Source organism: Mobula hypostoma, chromosome 18 (assembly GCF_963921235.1).
Source record: "Mobula hypostoma chromosome 18, sMobHyp1.1, whole genome shotgun sequence".
Taxonomy (NCBI): Eukaryota; Metazoa; Chordata; class Chondrichthyes; order Myliobatiformes; family Myliobatidae; genus Mobula; species Mobula hypostoma.
This window is the reverse complement of record NC_086114.1, coordinates 17356712-17381338: the sequence shown is the minus strand read 5'-3', so window position 1 is coordinate 17381338 and position 24627 is coordinate 17356712. Positions and strand designations below refer to the sequence as shown.

The 24627-nt window shown below is 43.4% G+C and overlaps 1 protein-coding gene across 5 annotated transcripts in view; it reads right to left on the bottom strand.

Annotated features, from left to right (window-relative positions):
• kcnma1a (potassium large conductance calcium-activated channel, subfamily M, alpha member 1a) overlaps positions 1-24627 on the bottom strand; it is a 960366-nt gene that overhangs the window by 271754 nt on the left and 663985 nt on the right. For all 5 annotated transcript variants that reach the window (XM_063070509.1, XM_063070506.1, XM_063070507.1 and 2 more), the window contains exon 10: positions 10134-10244. In XM_063070509.1, the coding sequence (XP_062926579.1) occupies positions 10134-10244 (111 nt within the window). The remainder of the gene's footprint in view (positions 1-10133; positions 10245-24627) is intronic.

The following is a 24627-nucleotide window of genomic DNA, read 5'->3' as shown; positions in this document are numbered from 1 at the left end:
ATCACATACAATTGAAGACTGCAGCTGCAGGCAATAATTCAAATTATTGCTGCTGTCAATATCACTCCTAATTACAAAGCTCAACTATTCAGCACTATCTCCAGAACAAGTTGTGCTTGTAAAGATTCTTTATTCCAGAGACATTGCCATAAAGGCTTGCAACATGGAAACAGGTCATTCTGTTCACTGTATCCATTTCAAAGATCCCACCCACCCCAGGCATTCCCTCTTCACCTCTCTCTCCCACTGGGCAGGAGATATAAATGCTTGAAAGCACATGCCACCAGGCTCAAGGACAGCTTCTGCCCAGCTCTACTTAGCCTCTTGAATAAGTTGGACTCTTTGGTCTCACAATCTGTCTCATTACGATCTTGTCCTTCATTGTTTACCTGCAGTGCATTGCACCGAGCTGCACTGTCCAGCAACCCCTGGTTTAGCACTAGCCTAATTACAACGACCAGTAAGCCTGGCAACCAGTAGGTCTTTGGACTGTAGGAGGAAATTAGAGCACCCAGGGGAAACCCACATGGCTATAGGGAGCGACGGGAACTGAACCGAGGTCACTGGTACTATAAAGCATTGTGCTAACAATTACGCTACCAGGCCACCCATAGTGGTTTATACTGCATTGTTAATGTTTTCATTTATTCTCTTACGCACTGTGTAATGATCTAATCTATATAAACAGCATACAGGACAAGTTTTTCACTCTATCTTGGTACATGTGACAATAAAGTTCAAAGTTCAAAGCCAATACCAATACGAACCACCTGTTTACTCTAATCCTATGCCAATGTTGTTTTATGTTCCCACTTTCTCATCATCCCAACACCCTCCCCCATGTTTTGCGCCTCACCTACACACCAGGTACGATTTACAGTGGTCAATTAATGACCCACATACTTTTGGGGTGTGGAAGGAAATGGAGCTCTTGGGAGTAAACAACATGGATTCATTGGGAGAATAGGCAAACAGACAATGTCAGAGGTCAGGATTGAACCGAGGTTGCTGGAGGTGTGAGACAGCAGATCTACAAGCTGATGCACAGTGCCAGCCCAATGATGTCCCAATCAATTGACCTGGACCATGAGGTTCCCAATCTTTTTTTATGCTATGGACCAATATCATTAATCAAGCAGTCTGTGGACCCCTGGTTGCAAACCCCTGACCTACACGAGGTTTGATATTGGGCCTCTTAAAGAGGAATAATTGCATCGGCAACTGAAAGTTGGGTCAAATATGGAAGTTTCAAGACATCATGGGAAGACTAGAAGATGGACTTCCCATTCATGGGTCAATCCACTAAGGCAGGGATGGATGTAAATGCCACAGCCAAGAAAGTGCAATCATGCCTTTACTTCCTCAGGAGTTTGAGGAAATTTGGCACGTTCTCCTTTCACCCTCATCAATTTTTATAGCTGGGCCACCTGGATACATCATGGCTTTGTTTGACAACTGCTCAAACCAAGGCCGCAAGAAACTACAGAATGTGGTGGACACACTTTGCACTCCAGGCTTCTCTTCTCATTGACTCAGTAAAGCAGCCAACATAATCAAAGACTCCACCATCCCAGATGATGTCTGTTCTCCCCTGTCTCACTGGGCAGAAGATGCAAAAACCTGAAAGGATGCACCACCCGACTCCAGAACAATTTCTATCCTACTGTTATAAGGCGACTGAGCGGTTCCTTTATACAATAAGATAGTTAGAGGAGTTGACATGAGATTCTGTGGATGCGATAGAGTCTCTTGGATGGTATGTTGCCTCCCAGGTGTCAGTGTTAAGGATAAAAGTGAACATTCATGAAGCTTGGTACATATTGGCACCCATGACATGGATAGGAAAAACAAAGGGGTCCTGAAGTGAGAATTTAGGGAGCTAGGTAGAAAGCTGAAAAGCAAGACCTCCTTGGTAGTAATCACTGGATTGCTGCCTGTGCCACGTACCAGTGAGGATAAGAATAGGATGATTTGTCAGATGAATACGTGGCTGAGGAACTGATGCAGGGAGCAGGGTTTCAGATTTCTGGATCATATGACTTGCACAAAAGGGTTGGGTTACACCTGAACCTGAGGGTGACTAATATCCTTGATGGAAGGCTTTCTTGGACTGTTGGGGAGGGTTTAAACTAATTTGAAAGGGGAATGGGAGACTGAGTGATAGGGCTGAGGATGGGGCAGTTGGTTTCCAAGCAGAGGTAGTGTGTAGTGGGTCTGTCAGGATGATCAGGCAAAATTGCAGTCAATGGAATGAGTTACATTGTAGGAGATGGACAAAATCAAAACGGGTGCTGAATACAGGACTGAAAGTGTTATATTTGAAAGCATGCAGTATACAAAATAAGGTAGATTATCTTGTAGCACAGTTAGAGATTGACAAGTATGACATTCTGGGCTATCTGAGCTATGGCTGAAAGAAGATTACAGTTGGGAGCTTAACATCCAAGGATACAAATTGTATTGAAAGGGCAGGCAGGTAGGCAGAGGGGGTGGCATGGCTCTGTTAATAAAAAGTGAAGTCAAATCCTTAGAAAGAGGTAACATAGGACTGGAAGATGTAGAATCCTTGTGGGTAGAATTAAGGAACTGCACGGATAAAAAGACCCTCATGGGAGGTACATACAGGCCTCCAAACCATAGTCAGGATGTGAGCTGCAAATTACGATGGGAGATAGAAAATACATGTCAACTGATAATCATGGGGGATTTCAACATGCAGGTGGATAGGAAAAACCAGATTGGTGCTGATATTGGATCCCAAGAGAGAATTTGTAGAATACATACAAGATAGCTTTTTAGAATGGCTTGTGATTGAGCCCACTAGGAGATCAGCTGTTCTGGATTGGGTGTTGTGCAATGAACCAGAATTAGTGATCTTAAGGTCAAGGAACCTTCAGAAGGGAGCGATCATAACATGATAGAATTCACCCTGCAATTTGAGAGGGAGAAGCTACAGTCAAATATATCAGTATAAAAGTGGAGTAAAGGGAATTACAGAGGCATGAGAGAGGAGCTGGCCTTTGGAAGGAGACACTAGAAGGGATGATGGAAGAGAAGCAATCGCTGGAGTTTTGGAAGCAATTCAAAAGGCACAGGATATATTACAAGGAAGAAGTATTCTAAAGGCAGGATGATGCAACCATGGTTGACATGGAAAGTCAAAGTCAACATAAAAGCAAACAAGAGGGCATATAATAAAGCAAAAATTAGTGGAGAAATAGAGGATTGGAAGATTTTAAAATCCAACAGAAGGCAATTTAAAAGTCATTAAGAGAGAAGAGTTGGAATAAGAGGTAAGCTAGCCAAACATATTAAAGAGGAAGCAAAACATTTTTGCGATAGATAAAGAGAAATGAAGAGGTGAGATTAGATATTGGACCACTTCAGAATGACGCTAGAGAGATAGTAATGGAGGTCAAGGAAATGGCCAATGAACTGAATAAGTATTTTGCCTCAGTCTTCACTGAGGAGGATACTAGCAGTATGCTGGCTGTTTGAGAGTGTTAAGGGGCAGAAGTGAATGCAGTTGCAATTACTCGGGAAGCTGAAAGTTCTGAAGGTAGATTAGTCACCTGGACCAGATGGACTACACACCAGGATTCTAAGAAAGATGGTTGAAGGCATTAGTAATTATCTTTCAAGACTGAATCATTTCTGACATGGTTCTGAAGGACTGGAAAAATTGCAAACGTCACTCCACACAGGGAGAGAGGCAGAAGAAAAGAAAGAATAGTCCAGCTAATCTGACTTCAGTGGTTGGGAAGATGTTGGAGTTGATTGTTATGGATGAGGTCTTAGGGTACTTGGAGGCACATGATTAAATAGGCTGAAGTCAGCATGGTTTCCGTAAGGGAAAATCTTGCCTGATACAAACTATTGGAATTCTTTGAAGAAATAGTAAGCAGGATAGACAAAGAAGGATTGGTTGATGTTGTGTACTTGGATTTTCAGAAGGCCTTTGACAAGGTGCCACACATGAAGCTGTCTAACAAGTTAAGAGCCCATGATATTACAGGAAACGTACTAGCATGGTTAGAGCATTGGCTGATTGGCAGGAGGCAAAGAGTGGGAATAAAGGGAGCTTTTTGTGGTTGGCTCCCAGTGATTAGTGGAGTTCCACAGAGGTCTGTGCTGGGACCGCTTCTTTTACAGTAAATATTAATGATTTGGATGATGGAAATTGATAGCTTTTTGGCCAAGATTGCAGACGATATGAAGATAGGCGGAGGGGCAGATAGTGTTGAGGAAGCAGGGAGGCTACAGCAGGAGTCAGGAGAATGGACAAGGAAATGGTAGATGGAATACGGTGTTCAGAAGTGTACATTCATGCAGGTTGGTAGAAGAAATAAAAGTATTGACTATTTTCTAAATGAATGGAAAATTCAAAAATCTGAGGTGCATAGGGACTTGGGAGTCCTCGTGTAGAATTCCCTAAAGGTTACTTTGCAGGGTGAACCAGTGGAGAGCAAAATAAATGCAATGTTAGCATTAATTTTGAATGGACTAGAATATAAAAGCGAAGATGTAATGTTGAGGTTTTATAAGGCACTTGGAGTATAGTGTGCAGTTCTGGGCTCCTTATCTAAGAAAGGATGTGCTGACATTGGGGAGGGTTTAGAGGAGCTTCACAAGGATGATTCCAAGAATGAAAGGGTTACCATATGAGGACCAATTGATGGCTCAGGGCCTGTAGTCACTTGAATTTAGAAGAATGAGGAGGAATCACATTGAAACCTATCAAATGTTGAAAGGCCTTGACAGATGGTGGGGGGAGTCTAGGACCAGAGGGCACAGCCTCTGAACAGAGGGTCATCCATTTAAACTGGAGATAAGAAGGTATTTCTTTATCCAGAGAGTTGTGAATCTGTGTAATTCCTTGTCATAGGTGGGTGTGGAGGCAAAATCACTGGGCATATTTAAGACAGAGGTTGATAAGTTCTTGATTAGTCAGGGCAAGAAGGATTACGGGGAGATTGGAGCTGAGAGGGAAACAGATTAGCCATGATGATATGTCAGAACAGACCCAAATGGGCCAAATGTCCAAATTCTGCTCCTATGTCGTATGGTTTTAAGATGGACTCTTGACCTCACATTCTATCTCTGTTTGGCCTTGAACCCTATTGTTTCTGTAACTTTATACTTTATTCTGTATTTCTTTTTCCCCTTTGTACTACCTCAATACTTTAGAACAGAGATGAGGAGGAACTTCTTCAGCAAGAGAGTGGTGAATCTGTGGAATTCATTGCCACAGACAGCTGTAGAGGCCAAGTTACCGGGTATATTTAAAGTGGAGGCTGGTAGGTTCTTGATTAGTAAGGGCATCAAAAGTTATGGTGAGAAGGCAGGAGAATGATATTGAGAGGAAACATAAAATCAGCCATGATGGAATGGCAGAGCAGACTCTCTAGGCTGAATGGCCTAATTTTGCTCCTATGTCTTCTGCAGTTGCAATGAAATAATCAGTACCTAGCTACATGTGACAATAATGGGGTAGCCTGGAAGCACAGTCGTTAGCACAATGCTTTACAGTACCGGGTTTAATTCCCGCTGCTGCTTGTAAGGAGTTTGTCTGTTCTCCCTGTGACCACATGGGTTTGCTCTAGGTTCTCCAGTTTCCTCCGACAGCCCAAAGACATACCGGTTGGCAGGTCGATTGGTCATTATGAATTGTCCTGGTAAGATTAAATCAGGGAGTTGCTGGGCAGCGTGGCTCGAAGGGCCAGAAGGGCCAAACCCGCACTGTATCCCAATAAATAGATAAAATTTAAGTCCTCATGGAACAGGCAGCACAAACCCAAATGGCTAGTGTGGAGGTGCAGAATTGAGAGAATGAGTTCCTCAGGGCTATTAGCTCTTTGGATATAGCACACATTCAGGCCTCCTTCACCAATCACAGGCACTGGAAGAGAGTCTATGATTACAAATTACAATTGAGGAATGACGTTAAGTTAACAGTGACTCAGTGGCTAAGCACCTTTCATTGTCCGGTCCAATCAGCAGTCGGTGCAGAGGCAGTTTATTTGACTGAGGCCGCCGTACTGGTACAAATGGCCATTTGGCCCCTGGTCTCTGATCGGGATTTTAGTCAGATTACCGTCCAGGATTCCAGTGAAAGGCTGACTCTCGCTTTGCACATTAGATTTTTGCCAGCATTTACTGCCTGTAGCATTGAAGTTCCGGGCTGCCAATGTCTAACCTGTTTCATGGCAATGTACTGGGATAAATAATCTGAGGATCAGAATGAGGAAATCCCCCAACATTTTACTGATGGGAATGGTCTTGGGAAACCATGGTAACAATTTCTTATCTACCAAAGACGAGGGAGTTTGGGAGTGATGATATACTCTGTTGCCATGAGAGTGAGAGTAACTTACAAAGATGCTGCCAGGACTTGAGAACCTGAGTTATAGGGTAAGGTTGAATTGATTATGATTAAAGTCTGTCACGAGCCTTGTGGCCCATCAGGCCGGTGTCATGCCAGTTTCCATGGCGTGAAGCAACTGAGAGTACAAGATTCCCCCCTACCCTGATAGGACGCCAATCTATCACGAGGTTAACCCCCAGCATTTTTGCCGGTACCCATTCTCAGCTGGGTAGACTGGAGCAGTGTGTGGTTAAGTGCCTTGCTCAAGGACACACGATACCTCGGCCGAGGCTCAAACCCACGATCTTCAGATCACTAGTCCAATGCCCTAACCACTTGGCCACGCACCACACTAAGGTTGAATAGATCAGCACTTTATTCCCTGGAGTACAGGAGAATGCGGGGGCATGTGATAGAAGTATACAAAATTATAAGGCATATAAATAGGCTAAATGTAACCAGGTATTTTTTTTTCCCCATTGAAGTTGGGTGAGACTTGAACTACTGCAGAGGTCAGAAGTTAAGGGTGAAAAATGAAACATTAAACGGGAACCTGAAGGGGAACTTCTTCACTCAGATGGTGGTGAGAGTGCGGAATGAGCTGCCAGTGTAAGTGGTGAATGAGGGTTTGATTTCAACATGTAAAAGAAATTTGAATAGGCAGACGGATGAGAGACAGAAGGAGGGCTATGGTGTAGGTGTGGGTCGATGGGATGAAGCATAATAATAGTTCGGCATGGACTAGATGGACTAAAGGGCCTGTTTCTGTGCTGGTGTGCTGTATGAATCTGGTCGGGAGAGTGCACTTCAGGAAGGGAAAGAAAGACATGGTAGCTCCAGCTGTACTGATTGTGCATTTGTATGTGCAACATGGACAAGACTTTAGGACCTCATTGTAATTGGATTATTATTGTCACATGTACTGAAGTACAGTGGAAGAACTTTGTTTTGCATGTCATCCATACAGATCATTTCATCACATCAGCACAAGCAATAGCAGCGATAACACGGGACTACATGGGTTGTGGCGGGAGGTCTTCCCAGAAAGATACACATTCCCATTGGAATATTTCTTAAAGCAGACAAACAGGCGCTTCAGCCCTAGGTGTCTGTGCTGACCATTAAGCACTAATTTACAATAATCCTGTTTCATTTTTCCGATATTTCTGTTACTGTGGCCAAACCACATGTCCTTGGGGTGCGGAGGAAACCAGAGACCTGGGTTTAACCCACACACGGTCACAGGGAGATACAAGGTGCTGGAATCTGGAGCAACAAGCAATCTGCTGAAGGAATTCAGTAGGATGAGCTTCATCCACGGGAAGAAAGGAACTGTCGACGTTTCAGGTCGGAGCCCTCATTAGACTCGATCACAGGGAGAACGTGCAAACTCCACACAGTCAGCACTGAACCTGGATTACTGGGGAACTGAGGCGGCCACTCTACTAGCTGCATCAGTGTACTGGCCTCTGTTGTTCCTCCGCTCCGAGCCAATCCCAGAGCACTTCCACAGTCATGGCTCTGAGATATCCGGGTTCAAGACCTGACCTCGAACACTTTCTGTGTGGAGTTTGCATGTTCTCATGGTGACAGCATGGGGGTTTCTCCCGAGTGCTCTGGTTTCCTCCCACATCCCAGAGACGTGCAGGTTGGCATATGAACTGCCCACTGAAATTGCCCCAAGTAAGAAGGTGAGAGAGAGAGACTCTGTCAGGAAGGGTGGTGTTGGTGGGAAGTGACAAGAATGACCTGAGTTAGATTAGATCTAATATAATCAGCCTCAATATGATTTTGCACTTTATTGTTTACCTGTCCAGCACACTTTCAGTAGCTTTTACATTTTATTCTGCATTGTTACTGTTCTACCTTATTCTAGTTCAATGCGTTGTGTAATCATCTTATCTGTACGAACAGGACAAAATACAAGCTTTTCATTGTATCTTGGTCCATGCGACAATAGCAAAACAATAATAAATAATGAAAATAGCTGGCAGTCAGCACAGACCTAATCGGCTGAAGGGCCTGTTTCTGTGCTCTAGGACTCGATATTGACTGACTCTCCAACCAGAGCTAAATGGGCAATCCGGTTTTTTATTGGTCACCTTGTATCTGTAAATGTTGGGCAAAAAAAGTCCTTATTTTCAAAAAAGGGGTCTCTATGGGTCAGAAGATTCTAAGTGAGCCGCAGAGAGGCTGCTCTGCTCTCCTGGATTTAGGATGCTCTCCATCCCTCCCTTCTATATTTAAACTCACACATTTTACAGGCTGCATCACTGTCTGGTATGGAGGGCTTACTGCACAGAAGCTGTAGAAGGTTGTAAATCTAGTCAGCTCCATCTTGGGTACTAGCCTACAAAGTACCCAGGACATTTTAGGGAGCGGTGTCTCAGAAAGGCAGCGTCCATTATTAAGGACCCCCAGCACCCAGGACATGCCCTTTTCTCACTGTTACCATCAGGTAGGAGGTACAGAAGCCTGAAGGTACACACTCAGCAATTCAGGAACAGCTTCTTCTTCTCTGCTATCCGATTCCTACATGGACATTGAAGCTTTGGACACTAGCTCACTTTATTTAATATACAGTATTTCTGTTTTTGCACATTTAAAAAATCTATTCAATATACGTAATTGATTTACTTGTTTACCTATGATTATATTTTATTTTTTTTCTCTCTCTGCTAGATTATGTATTGCATTGAACTGCTGCTGCTAAGTTAACAAATTTCACGTCACATGCCAGTGATAATAAACCTGATTCTGATTCTGAAATGTTTGACGTACAGATGGATCTTAGGGCTCAAGTGTATAGGTCCCTGGAAGTATCCATGCAAGTTGACGGAGCGGCAAAGAAGGCACGAAGGCACACGGCATGATTGCCTTCATTGGCTGAGGCACCTAGTTCAAGATTCAGGAAGCTACGTTGCAGCTTTATAAATCTGTGATCAGGTCGCATGTGAGGTAGCCCATTCCATTCAGGTCATCCCCACTAGAGGGAAGATCTGGAGGCTTGGAGTGGGTTGAGAAGAGGTTTACCAGGAAGCTGCCTGGATGAGAGAGCAGGAGCTCCAGGGAGAGGTTGAACAAACTTGGGTTATTTTTTTCTGGAGCAGCGAAGGCTGAAGGGAGACCTGTTGGAGGCTTTTGAAATGACGAGGGGCAAAGATAGAGGAGACCGTCAGCATCTTTATTCCAGGGTCAAAGTGCCTAATACAAGAGGGCATGCATTTAAAGTGAGAGGGGGAAGATTAAAGGGGGGTACATGCAGCAAGAGTTTTTACACTGACAGTGGTGGGTGTGTAGAATTCTTTGTCAGTAGCCGGATATGATAGAGGCATTTAAGAGACTCTTAACAGCATGTAAACGTACAGAGAATGGAGATATATGAACATTGTATCGGCCGAATGTAATTAAGGATCATTAATTAGTCTGACCTAACGTGAGGGCCAAAGGGCCTGTTTCTGGGCTGTACATTTTATGTTCTAAATCTGTCCTCCGGATGAGGAAAAATCAGGCAATGTTTTGGTCTGTGGAAACACAGAGCCATTTAGCTCCTTAACTCCATCAATCACTAGGACCATGGCTGATCCTGGCCCTAATTCAAATATCTGCGTTGTTTCCATAACCCTTTTTAAACCATTGATTAACAAAAATCATTCCACCTCAGAAACAGTATTAACAATGGACCTGGCACCGACTGCTGTTTGCGGAAGAGAGTTCCAAGTTTCTAGTGCACGTTGGTATTCAGATGTAAATCAGAGCCGTTACTTACTTGTGCAGAAAGACAATTTCTACATTCACATCATCCCTGTCTTTGTGCAAGAAGTCTTTTAGAAAGTTGGACACACTCTCCAGGGTGATGTGCCCACACACCACTATGTGCCTGTTGGAATGAAAAGCAGATCAGGTCAACACTTGATGCTGCAGCTAAGGTCAAAATATCTGTTCATTCTTATTAAAGCACCTACTGTTGAGGAAACAAAATGGTGTTCTGACAGAGGGGGAGGGACATCTGTGAGAGAAGAAGCAGAGAAAACACAAAATTGCAACATACAAAAGGAAGTGAATGCAAATTTACCTCATAATTCAAATTGGCTGCATTCACTTTTCTCTTGGACAGGCCAACATGCGGTCAAAGATTCAGATTAATTTACTTATTAGACATACTTCGAAACGTACAGTGAAATGCATTGTGTTAACCTAAGGATGTGCTGGGCTCAGCCTGCAAGTGTCACTACACATTTTGGCGCCAATATAGCATGCTCACCATGTTCAGCAGGACAACATAGGCAACAGCAACAACAATACGACTGTAAAGCAAGCCCATTTCCCATCCTCACACCCTTTTGCTCTCTCTCTCTCACACACACACACAGACACACACACACACACACACACACACACACACACACACACACACACACACATACATATGGATGAGCCACTTCCAGGCCTCTGGCCACCAGTTCTTGGCAGACTCACAGATACCCAGCCTCCAACCTCCAGTCCCTGGCCCAGACAGGCAGAGTCGCGGATTCACAGAAAGGCAATAGAAATGGAAGCAAACAACCTCAAATCCACTTCAAATGGTGTTTTGAAAAAGCAATTCTTACCTCCTGCACATGCAGCTGGACATTGAAGGCCCTCATTCTGTAATCCCAATAGCTACTGGGACAACTGGCACCCGAAATTTAAAGTCCATAGGCAAACTTGAATATTTGGAAACGTTATACCTTAAAGCTCATTTGGTGGCTTGAGCTCAATTCATAAGGGTGGGAACTCTGTGGATGGAATGAGACGGTGCTACAGCTGAGGGTCATTAAGAGCAGGAGTTGGCCACTTGTCCCATCAAGTTTGCTCCAGCAGCAGATTGGTGATCTGATCTTGGTTTTGGCTCCACTTCTCCAATTCCTATCGTCCTCGGTTTCCCTGGAACTCCATCTCGTTCGGCCTTGAGTGCCAATTCTCAACTCTCCAGGGGGGAGAAACATTCTGCATTTCAATCTTGGCAGGTTAACTCTTATTTCTTAAACGAAGCCCATGAGTTCCAGATTCCCTCATGAAGGGAAATATCTTCTCAGCTTCCATCCTGCTCAGCCCCTTCTTACACCAACAAGACACCCCTTCGAAACACCAGAGGGTATCAGCTCAAAGCACAGGATGTCTCCAGATTACAAACACCTCACTTACATTCAGGCTGCATACGAGTGAGCATTGCGGACACCAGTGGAATGGATCTGCTGCATGATGAGGGTCTGCAGACATAACTTCGAGACCACATTTCCAATTTGTAAATCATTTGAGAACCTTGCTGTAACCAGGGGAGAATCTACACAGGAAACCTCAGCCAGTCCAGCATCCTCAAGATTTGGTATTGCCTGAGAAACAGATTTACTGGTCTATTGTACATTACTCCTACTACCACTACACTCAACTTCTGTCAATGCCTGTTATAGAGGTGTATAACTTTATAACCGGCATTGATAGAAGCCAGCGTCTGTTTCCCAGGGCAGCAATGACTAATACCAGTGACTGAAGGTGTGTGGAGGAAGGTATTACTGGAGAAATATCAGAGGTAGGTTTGTTTTACACAGAGTGATGAGTACATGAACTGCATTGTCAGGGGTGGTGGCAGAGGCTGATGCATTAGGGATATTTAAGAGACTCTTTAAGACTCTAGGTTACGGAGTTACTCCAGGTGCTGTGAATTCTATGACTGATCAGGCTGTGAGATTCTGACCCATTTACTTATAACATGAAAATAGGTAAGAAAGCATGCTGTGACAGGGATATCTGGCCGCATGCGAAGGGGATATCGGGATGAGAACGGGGACATCACGCCGTGTGTGATGGGGACATCGGGCCGCATGCAACGGGAACATCAAGCCCTGTGTAATGAGGATATCGGATATCTAGACAGTGCAGCACCATTTAGACAGGCCAGTGATCTGGCGAAAACTTATTGAATGGGGTAACAGAGGAAAATGCAAGATCAAGTTATTTCAGCTGAAGTAGTCTAAATGGAGAGAGGCTGCAAATAAGAAGATTATAGAGGGAACAAACAATTTTGGCAGTTCAAGCAACATCTGTAGGGAAAAGAGATTGCTGATGTTTCCGGTCAAGACCCTGCCTCAAGGCTGAATGTGGAGAGGAAGGACAGAGGGAGAGGTGAGACAGGGGCCAGAAGGTGACGAAGAACCAACGATAAATGACAGATAATAAGCAGGGAATAGCAGGGTCTGGGAATTCTTTACGTGAAACAAGCAAAGTAGGAGTGCAGGAAGTAATGGAGAAGCCCAGTGGCAAATAGTCTTTTATGGTAAGGGGTTTAAAATACAGAAGGTTGTTACTATGGCAACTCTACACCTGGATCCCAAGCACCATTATTTGAGAAAGGAAATAGTAGCATTGAAGGCAGTCTAGAAGAGATTTATCATGATCCAGAGATAAATGTCTGATAATAAAAGGCCGAATTATAGACCTGTATTATTTGGTATTTAGATGAAGGGAGATCTTATTGAAACATCTAGGATCCAAAGGGGTTACAACACAGTAAATGTAGAAATGATTCTGCTTGTGGGAAAGTCTCAGACAGGGGGATACAATTGCAAGAAAAAGGGTCAGTCATTTTGAAATTGCTGCTCCAGGAGGGCAGTGAATCTTAGAATTCTAGGCCTCCGATGGATACTGGCTCAACGGGGGTATCAAAAGAGGTGGTAGATTTTTTTTTTAAAGACTCGGGATTGAGGGTCATGGGAATTGGCCCAGGAGTTGAGACCTGAGGCAGATCAATCATGATTGAATTGAATGGTGGGATAGGATTGAGGGGCTGAGTGGCCTACTCCTAACCCCCTGCATTACTCTCATGTTTGTGTACTGAAGGAGAGACTGCTCTCGACTCCAGCAGCTAAAGACAAGATGTGGAGTTAACAAGCCCACACTTACTTTCAGATTGCAGCCTGCAACTTGTGCTTCCTGCTACTATTGCCCTTGGGAAGTACGATCCAGGCCCTAACTTGCCTTGGTCAGACAAACTACAGCCACAGCCATGGCTTCTTACAGTCAGGCTGGGTAACCCAACATCTGCAGATAAATCACAAGAGGTGGCTGTGTTGACCCATGATTTACCCCGGACTCTTGCTTTTAACCTGTAAACTGCTCAAGTGCTGCTTAGGCAACTGTCTGAACCACGCTGGAGATTAGTAATGGCACCGAAAGTTATGGAGAAGGTAGGCAACACACACGAAATGCTGGAGGAACTCAGCAAGTCGAGCAGCATCCATTCCTGATAAAAGCCAAGACCATTTAACAGGAGAGGAAGGGGGGTGAAGCTAGAATAAGAAGGTGGGGTGAGGGGAAGTATAAGCTGGCAGGTGATAAGGGAGACCACATGAAGGGGAAGGAGGGTGGGTGGGGGAGGGGGACGAAGTAAGAAGCTGGGAGCGGTCAGGTGGAAGAGGTAAAGGCAGAAGTTGTTAATCTGTTAGGAGAGGGCAGTGAACTGTGGAAGAATGGAAAGGAGGAGGGGAACCAAACGGAGGTGGTGCGCAGGTGAGGAGAAGTGGAGGGGCGAGAGGGTAAGCAAAATGGAGAATAGAAAAAAAGAGAAGGATGGGGAGAAATTACTGGAAGTTGGAGAAATCAATGTTCATGCCATCAGGTTAGACAGGTCGGAGGAGCAACACTTTATATTCCATCTGAGTAGCCTCTAACCGTTAGAAGCTACTCAGAGGAATGCAAGGTGTTGCTCCTCCAAACCGAGCTTGGGCTCTTCATGGCAGCAGAGAAGGTTATGATTTTGTTGAAGTATCACCATTCTCAAGGGGCTAAATGGATTACTCCTGCTTTTATTGTTGGCTGTTTTTCATTTAACTGCTTATATTCTTAATAATATGCTTAGATACAGCATTATATTGCATGATATTTCACATCTGTAGGTTTCAAAGACCCTCGAGCAACAACAACAGCTGGAACTCTGGCTATAAGAACATGAGTACGGTCCTTCAATACTCCTTCAGCAAGCCAGATCTGATCAATGGACTCAACTCCACTCTCCTTGCAGCTGCCCATGAACTTTGTTTCCCTTAAAACTTAAAAATCCATTTTAAATACACTCAATGATTCAGTTTCTACATACCTCTAGGGTGGAGAATTAAAACAATTCTCAATCCCCAAGGAAGAAATTCCTTTTCAATTTCATCTTAAATGGGTGACCTCCTGACTCAGAACCTGTGACCCTATCTCTGGACTCTCCCCTCAGGGAAAACCTTTTCTTGCATCTATCTTGATAAATCCTCTTACAATCTAACACTTATCATACTCCTCATTCTTCTGAACTCCATTAGTCCAATTTTCTCAACATTTACTCAAACATCAATCCCTTCATCCAAAGAATTGATCGATGGGTTTTTTTCTGGTGGACCTTTCCTGAACTGCAGCCAATGCGAATGTATCATGGTTTAAGTAGGGAAACCAAAACTACCTGCCTTACTTCAGCTTGTTGTCTCCGCAACGCTCTCCCCATGCTTTTGTACTATAACGTCCATATTTTAAATATGGTACAGCTGTACAGCAGCCTGATCAATTAAAACAGTTAAAAAATCAAGTTGTCCTCTCTCCAGTCACCATCTGGTATGGAGGCTCCTTTGCAGATGATCATAAAAGGCTGTAGAAGGCTGTGGACTCAGCCAGCTCTATCATGGGCACCAGCCTTCCTACCATCAAGGACATCTTCAAAGGGTGAAGCCTCAAGAAGGCAGCATCCATCGTTAAGGATCCTTCCCATCCTGGGCATGCTCTCTTCTGATTTGCTGCCATAAGGAGGTAAAGGAGCCTGAAGACAGACACTCAATATTTCAGGAAGAGCTTTTTCCCTTCTGCCATCAGATTTCTGAACAGACCATAAACACTAGTCCTCTTTTGCACTTTTTAAAATCATTTTATACTTCTTATTATAATTTAGTATATATATTTTTTACATATTGAGCTGTACTGCTGCCACAAAACAACAAATATCATGGCATATGTCAGTGACAATAAATCTGATTCTGGGAGAAATACCAGGTAGCTCAAATTTAAGTTAGAGAGATGGCAAATTTGCATTCATAAGTACAGAGATACAGATTCCAAAAGGAACAGAATGAACCATCAGGCCAGGAGTTTAATGGCATGTGCACGACTGGGATTGATAGGGAAATGTTGCCAAAAGAAAACGAACATTTGGGGTTACGATCCCCAGGATAATCTACTATGGTGCTTTGGTTTATTTTTGTGTTGTATGATAGCCATTCAATCAGCAATTAAAGTCAAGCTCTCCTTCCACTTTTTCATTCAATTATCTCAGGGTTTAGAGCAAGTCAGCAGAAATGTATGGAGCCCAATGACCACATTATAATTCAATAAGACATTGATAAGTTGTGAGAATCTGTGTAACTAGAAGATGGAAGCACATTTGAAGTATTGTGGAGGTAATTGATTATTCAGAAAATGTTACACATTCTTCATCATCATTATGAATGTCGAAAAGACCTTACATAAACATCTTCAATCACACAGAACATCTTCATGAGCAACAACAGGAAATATTTCCTCAAACATATTTCCTTACTTAGTGCAGAAAGAAATGGTCATGGATAATGTAATGCACAATATATCAAAGACCTGAGTCCATGTTTGCACTCAATTTTTCTCATTTTTAAAATTCTTTTGTGGCTTCAACAGCCAAGCCCACTCCACAGGAATCTTGCTAAAGCCTCTGTAGTATCTAGTAGGGATGACTGAAAGGAACTCAAATAGGAAGGAAACCATTGGCTGACAGGAGTTCAGCAAGGAAGGAAACCATTGGTGCACAACCTGCAGTTACCTCCTCACCATTGGCTGAGATTGGTTCCGGACATGAACTGGTTAATCACACTTGTACACGCATTTAACACTTCCCCATGATGTGGGGGCCTCCAGTCACTCTGCATACTACTGTATTGGGAAAGGATTACTTTGAAGTGTTAATACAGGTCAGATAGGTTGGCAGGAGATATTAATTTTGATTATTTTGCTGTCCAAGATGTACGTTTGCACATTTACTACCCTCCTCCGCTCAGTAGAACACAGAATGTTGAAGGAAGTCAGGACACAGGGACTCTTCGGAGAGTCTTTGTTCATCAACAATGGTTTTCCCTGCAGCTCCAAGATCCCACTAGTTTGTAAAGACCTATGGGGGCACTCATTATCATGAATGAAGGCAACATGCAGGGAGCTGTGAAGAAAGGCAGGTGATAAATTTCTTCTGCACCAGTAAAAATTCAGATATATATCCACCAAACACCTGATACAACTCTTTGAATAACACCATAAGGTTTGCACTTAAGTACTGAAGACATACCCACAAAAAGCCCATTAAGAGTGAGAAATATGACTGGACTGTCAGAAATCAGCACACACCCTTAAAGATTCAGCAGTGATTGCTGCTCACCCAGCATGAAGGCATCGGGTCAAAGTATCAGGGGGAAATGATTTAGATTATATGCTGTGACCAGGCTCACAGAACTGCATGCTCTCTTTCTACAGACAGCCATGCTTCAGATGCACCCATTGCCAACACAATGATGGAGGCTGGCGGGGAACTCAGTTTTGAAAATCCAGAGATGAACACAGTAAATCAATAAAGACAGAGACTCCAAGAGCAAGAAAGCAAACAACCAAATACTGGTTACAACTGGTCAACATATATCTCATTAATAACCCACCCTCTTGGTTAATCATTATTTCTCATTAAACCTCATTAGAGGCCAATTTGGAAATTACAAGAAAGTACAAGTTTTGTCTCTGAACAGATGCCATTCATAGTACGTTGGCACCACTGGTAAGGCTGGCATTTGGCTCCCATCCCTCAATGTCCCCGAATTGCAAGGCCTCTTCATCCAATTCTGTTCAAGTTAATCACATCGCTGTGAGTTCTGGAGCAATAAGCCAGGGCACAAGAGGATGACAAATTTCCTATTACATTATTCTATTTTTATTCCATATCCATCCTTCAACCTTTAGCTTTATTTTTTATATAAGTTTTTATTCTTTATAATTGTTCAATGTTGTTGTTTTTGTTGCATATCATGCTCTGATTAACACACTGCAGTATACTACTAATACATGTAAATTTATCTGGTGAATAAAGTTGATGCTTGATCCTTCAGTGAATGACATAACTGAACCCCATGAGCTTTCAAAGCAATTTGGCTGTTTAACAATCACTGTGACTGACACAAAACTTTGACTCCAGATTTAATTAAGTACAGAAATTTAAACTGCCCAGTGCTTTGGTCAGATTAGGAATCACATCTGCAGAGTGATCGACCATGCCTTCAGAAAGAACCAGTAGCCGTGATACTGATTTCAGTCTATTTACATGCAGAATTGAAGTGATCCAAAGTTATAACCTGGGAAAAGAAGAGCAGGATCCTTTAGACGGAAATATCTAAAATTTGGAAATAAGAATTTTTGTATGTCAGCAACTTCTGAAACCTGCAAGTAGTTAACCAGATACTTGAGAATGTGAGCAACGAATAATCAGCTGGAGGAGCTTAGCGGGTCGAGTAGCATCTGAGGGAGGAAAGCAATTGTCAACGTTTCTGTCAAAACCCTAAATCAGGACAGGGCAACAGACACAAAATGCTGGAGCAACTCAGCAGACCAGGCAGCATCTATGGAAAAAAGTATACTTGACATTTCAGGCCAAAACCCTTCGGCAGGACTGGAGAGAAAAAGCTGAGGAGTAGATTTCGGCTCGAAACGTCGACTGTACTTTTCTTCATAGATGCCGCAGTGTTCCTCCAGCATTTTGCGTGTGCTGCTCTGATTTCCAGCATCTGCAGATTTTCTCCTTTGTGATCAGGACAGGGTTTCTGCTGCAGAGTTAGGTCCCAAAACATTTGCAATTCCAATAGATGCCGCTTGCCCTGCTGAGTTCCTTCAGAAGGTTGTTTGTTGCTTGAGATTATAACGTGATTTCTGTGACAATGTCAGGGGCCAGAGTAACTAAAATGTGCACAGTACTTGATTACTTTTATCCTCTCCTAGTGAAGCAGCGACTGGTTTCTCACCAAGGATATGGTTGTGGATAGCTTGGTATCATGAATTCCCCTGCATTGCCAACTTGCCAAGGAATCAACTTGTTGCTGTATTTTACTCTTTTCTGCTGAACTCCATGGTGCCTTAAATCCTACACAGTAAAAGCCCTCCCACTAAAGAGAGAGATACCAGTCTGGGGATATAAGGTTTCTTACACTCACCTTCAGATTGCAGGTCACACTTAAGCTTAAAATAACAGCACATCACAAATCCCCAGGTGATACTCACACAATATGGAGCAAAATAAGTCAACATTTCTAATGCCAATTAGTTTGTCTCACTGGGTATGGAGTGTTATAGTTTCCACAGCCACCCTCAATAACACCCAGCAGTCATGTACACAATATCAATTCAGAACCACATCCTGACAAAATACGAAGTTGATTTTTAGATGTTATTTATAGATGCACCAGCCCTTGGGAAGGCCAGCATTTATTTCTCATCCCTAATTGCCCTTGAGAAGGTGGTGATGAGATGTCTCCTTTATTCGATGCAGTACCCTCAGATGAAGGAACGCCTACAATCCTGCTGAGAAGGGTATCCAAGGATTTAGATCCAGAAAGTGTGAGGTATTTCCAAGTCAGGAAGGTGTGTAACTTGGAGATGAATGTCCAGGGTGTGGGTTTCCTATGCCTCTGCTGCCCATCTCCTCAGACACAATTAAGAGGCAGCCTAGGCAAGTGAGCGCAGTGAATTTTACCGGTGATGCGGCCTTACCATAGTGGTGCATGGAATGAAGGTTCTGGGTGCATGTGTTGTCTTGGATGACGTTAGGTGTTGGAGCTGCTCCAATCTAAACAATCACAGATTATTCAATCCAAGCAACACACATCAAAGTTGCTGGTGAACGCAGCAGGCCAATTAGCATCTATAGGAAGAGGCGCAGTCGACGTTTCAGGCCGAGACCCTTCATCAGGACTAGTCCTGACGAAGGGTCTCGGCCTGAAACGTCGACTGCGCCTCTTCCTATAGATGCTGCTTGGCCTGCTGCGTTCACCAGCAACTTTGATGTGTGTTGCTTGAATTTCCAGCATCTGCAGAATTCCTATTGTTTTTATTCAATCCAATTTGTGACTTGTAGAAAAGACCTCAGGAGTTCAGAAGGTGCCTCATTGACCTCAGGATATCTCCCCACCATCAAAGACATCTTTAAAAGGCACTGGCTCAAGAAGGTTGCATCCATTATTAAAGCCCTTCACCATCTAGAACATGCCTTCTTCTTGTTACTACCTTCAAGGAGGTGGTATAGGAGTCTGAAGACCCACACTCAGCATTTTAGAAACGGATTTCTCCCCCTACCATCAAATATATGAGTATTATCTCACTATTTTGATTTGCACTATATATATTTTTTGTTACTAATTGTAATTATTTTTGATTTGCACTGTACCACTGCACAGAAAAAACAAATTTCATGACATACACAGTGAAAATAAACCTGATTCCGATAATCAGCCTCTGACCTAACCCCTTTTTTGAATCACTTGTGTGCCTGTCCACATGAGGTTCTGGTCAAAGGTGAATCTCTAGGATGCTGATAGTTACAGGCATGCTGGTAATGGTGAGGGTAAGTTGTTAAACTCTGTCTTGATGAAGGAAGTCAGTGGTCAGTAAGTTTGAGGCATGAATTTTACTTTCCTCGTATTAGTCATTAACTGAATGATGTTTGGGCCTTGCTCAATGCAGGCTTATCTGGATCTATTTTCTGAGGATTGAAATAGAACTGGACATTGTGACATCACTAGTAGATGGCCTCACAAAATGATGGAAGGAAAGTCATTGATGGTAGGGTGAGGACACTGTCTTGAGGAATTCACGTAGTAATGTCCTGGTGTTGGGATGATTGACCTCCAACAATTTCCATCTTCCACTGTGTGAGGTATGACTGCCACCCAGTTGAAGTACCTTGTCTTCAGTTGTACCAGGACTCCTTGAAGTCACTGTGGGATCTAATGCTCCCTTGATTGCAACAACAATCATTCCTACCCCTTCATTGTAATTCAGCTCATTGGTCCACATTCAGACCAAGGCTATGATGAGGTCTGGAGCTGAGTTGGCCTAGTAAAATAAAAGTCAGGTGAAATCAAAATAGTGAACAGATTACTGGGAGATACGCTCCGCTTGGTAACACTAGACACTTCCCATCACTTCACTTTTGCTTGATAAAGGAGTGTGGGCAATCATCAATCTCATGTAGTAATGGCACACCTTAACTAGAGGTCCCGCTTGTTTGATCCATATTTTGCCATAAGCAGTAATCCCTTCTTTTTTTGATATCAGCTGGTGTGACTTGAATTGGCTGAAGACTAGCTTCTGTGATAGAAGGATCTCAGGGGAGGTAGAGATGGATTAGCAAAGAGGCACTAATGAATACATCTCATGCTGGGCCCCAACATCAAGGAAAGGGTTCATCTCGCAGCTGCCTCCTCCCGTTAGTGGTTTAATTGTTCCTTTCAGGATGTGATAGTACTTCAAAGCTTTGATCTGGTCCGTTTGTTGCCCACACATTAAAATGTTAGAGAATGTAGATTCCCCTTAGGAGGTGGAATAGTGAGATGGAGTAGGTGATGGAGTACAGATTCCTAATCAATTTGAAATTATAACATTTATCTTGGAAATTCAATTGCATAATTGAAAATCAATTTGTCTATGAATGAAAAGTGTCCCTCTTGCCCTCCAGCCAGCCACAGGAGATGAAAAGTGGGAAGAACACTTTCCAAACGGGAAACATGAGGCATGACACTTTGCACACTCAGTCTTGACTGGACACTTCCTAAATTTGGCCATTTCTGCAAATCCAACACAATTTCCCCATTGTGAGTCCCTCTAGAACGGCATCATCCTCCTGCCACATCCCTTTTCAACCATGGCAGGAGAACTTAGACCACAGTGTGTCTTTGGACTGCTCTTTGTTTGGGCAACGTGGTCTGACCCCTGAACCGGGAGTCCAGCAAGGCAAGTAAAGTACTCATCTAGGTGACCATCACTCCCTGTATAAAAACTATGCTTCATCACCACCGTTCAGGCCCTCACCCAGTTAATCTGTGATTCCTCCTGTCAGCTGATTTCCTTAAGCCCCATTCCACTCCCATCCCCTGGTCCCTTTTTCCCCAACCACCACATCAGCAAACAATGTCACCTTGTCCCTCACCCCCCTCCCTCACTGCCCCTCCAAAAAATGACCATGCGGGTGAGCCCTGATTCCATATCCTTCTTGCCTTCCAGCAAGCCTCAGGAGACAAAGAACACTACCCATAAGGCAAACTACGGTTTGTTGGACTTTTGCAACAGAGTTTTGATGGAGTGACATAATGATCAATCATCTGCCAACCCAGTGTGTCTACATCACTCAACATTTTAGGAACATTTTTTCCCAGCCACCATCAGATTTCTGAATGGACCTTAAACTTTTTGCTCTCTTTTTGCACTATTTATATTTTTTATATATTACTCACTGTAACCTATAGTAGTTTTTATTGCACTGCTGCCACAAAACAATAAATTTCACAAAATATGTCAGTGGTAATAAACCTGGTGCTGATTCCGGTTCATATACTTTCAGATGGACTTAAAAGTTCAAGGCTGTGGTGGGAATAACATCCTGGAGTGGAATCCATACTCCTTTTGGTGTGTGTAGATATTCAGCAGATTGCAAAGAACAAGAAAGACCAACGATGCCTGGGAACCCAGAGTATGTATATATGACCCTAGCCACATGGGGAACTATGGCTGAAATCTGACAGTCCACTTACTTATTTCTCTGGGCTGAGGGAAGAGTTCAGGAACAACCACGTAAATGCATGGATTCAAATTACCACTGGCTCTTCGTTAAGATTATCTTGACGGATAGAACTAGATTATAATATGCTGAAGATTATCCCAACCAAAAGAATGATTGGAAACAGGCAAGACTCAAACACAAGTTGCACTTACATCAAAAGGAAACAACACAAGCAAAGCTGAGTCCCAAGCACGCAACACGGAAAGAACAGACAGGGTCAAAATGACTCAACGTGCAAACACAGACATGTAGCACAGAAGTCAAGAGGCAAAAAGATTAAAGATTAGCTCCAACATCAGCACCAGACCCAGCCATGCCTTTGCTACTGCTCTTATCCTTGTCACTCTGGTGTGCTGTAAGGATAATTTTTTTCATACAATGTGGAGCTGGCTGCCCATGTGATGTGGATGAAGCCTGTTAAAAAATTTGTAAAAATACTAGATGTTGGAGGAACTCAGCAGGTCAGGCAGCATCTATGGAGAGGAATGTTTTGGCCCTTCATCATTTGGCCCTAATGAAGGGTCCTGGCCCAAAACATTGACTGTTAATTCTTCTCCTTAGACACTGCCTGACTTGCAGAGTTCCTGCAGCAGTTCACGTGTGTGCGTGTGTGTGTGTGTGTGTGTGTGTGTGTGTGTGTCTGTTAAAGAATGCAGATTTCAGAAGTCATGGAAGTTGGTTAGCCAAACCAAGAGCCTGTACCCTTGATTGACGGCATTCATAGGAGTTCAGTTACAGGGGTTTTCTCTATCCAATTCTGACCCTTTATTTATGATGACAGCTAACAAAGTGTAAGCACCCTTATAGGCAGTTTAGCCAAGTTGGTGCTGTGAAGACAATATATATTGAATGCTAGACTAATCCACTAGAACAGTGGTCCCCAACCTCCGGGCCGCGGACCAATACCGATCCGCGAAGCATGCAGCGGTGCAGCGGTATCCGGCGCGCACCCAGCACATCTTTAAGAAAAGAGCCGAAATAAACAAGCTAATTAATTAGGTGTCGCCCAGATCAGAGACGATTGCCGATTGCGTCGCCTCTGATCTGGGCCGACATTTACGTGCCGCGCAGCACCTAATTAATCAGCTTGTTTATTTCGGCTTTTTTCTTAAAGATGTGCTGGGTGCGTTCCGGCTACCGCTGCACCCCAGCATGCTTCGCGGATCGGTATCGGTCTGCGGCCCGGAGGTTGGGGACCACTGCACTAGAATCAGAAATTTAGAAAATCAGTTGTTTATAAAATGTCACATTGCATCAACTTTCTCTTCACTAAAAAAAGGGTGCAATTATATGAAAGGAAGTAATGCCAGCAAACTGAACTCAGGCTAGAGGCCACACTGCCAGCTATGGTAAAGACATTGCATGGTTCAAAATTACAACCACATGGGGACTTATCTCCTGGGCATGGAGACTGAACCTTCTGACAATTCATTTTCTCTCAACACAGAGCTCCAATTGAAAACCAAAGTGCCGGCCAAACATAACATATAATCAATCTTTTTTTCTTCTGATGGGGAAATGAGTTTAAAAACAAAGGATGCTGACTTTCACAAAAGATTTCCCAACTATACAAGCACTGAGCCAAAGTATAAGTGACTAAAGGTCTTGAAAACATTATTGCAATCATAAATTAGGAATGGTTTAATGGAGTTTTATTTCCACTGGGCATTTTGTGTGCTGATGAAAGAGCCTGGGGTTGGAAATGTGAAGGAATCCATATAGACAAGATTTAGCAGAAGCAGCTAGGGATATCTACAAGCAAGATGCCTGTGTCGGAGAGGAGGCCCAACTACAAGAGACTGCAAAGCAAGCCAACAGCATTTTTGGGTCTAAGGGTGTGGGAGTTAAGGTCTTTAAAGGGAGGGGGGAAGGGAGGTGGGGACAGATGCCAAGGTTTTAGACCACATACTATCACCGGACTGAGTGTTGGTGACAGATGAGACTTTGGCAAATTCTCAAGAAATGGATTCCATGGAAGAGTCACATGGACCTCACTGAAATGTGAATTACAAACTGCATGCAGGAAATTAACTATCAGGCAGAGGAAAGGGCTAACTACCAGGCCAGGATAAATGCTTCCAAAAAAAATAGACAATAAAATAAATTATTCTGATTGAAAGAAGCACGAAGCTTCAGACACTGATATCATGTTCATTTCAGTGAATGTCAATATCAGGGTAGCTGGCTGCCACACTTGTTCCAGTTTTTACGACTGAAGTGTAAGAATCCCTGTTTGAGGCACCCATTAATAAAGAACAACAAAAAAAAACAGCACAACCCTGGCCTCTACTAACGATCCTAGAAGTGACATCCGACCCCACAGCATTGGTGGGGGGGGGGGAGATCTCTGCAGGTCAGAGGTCAC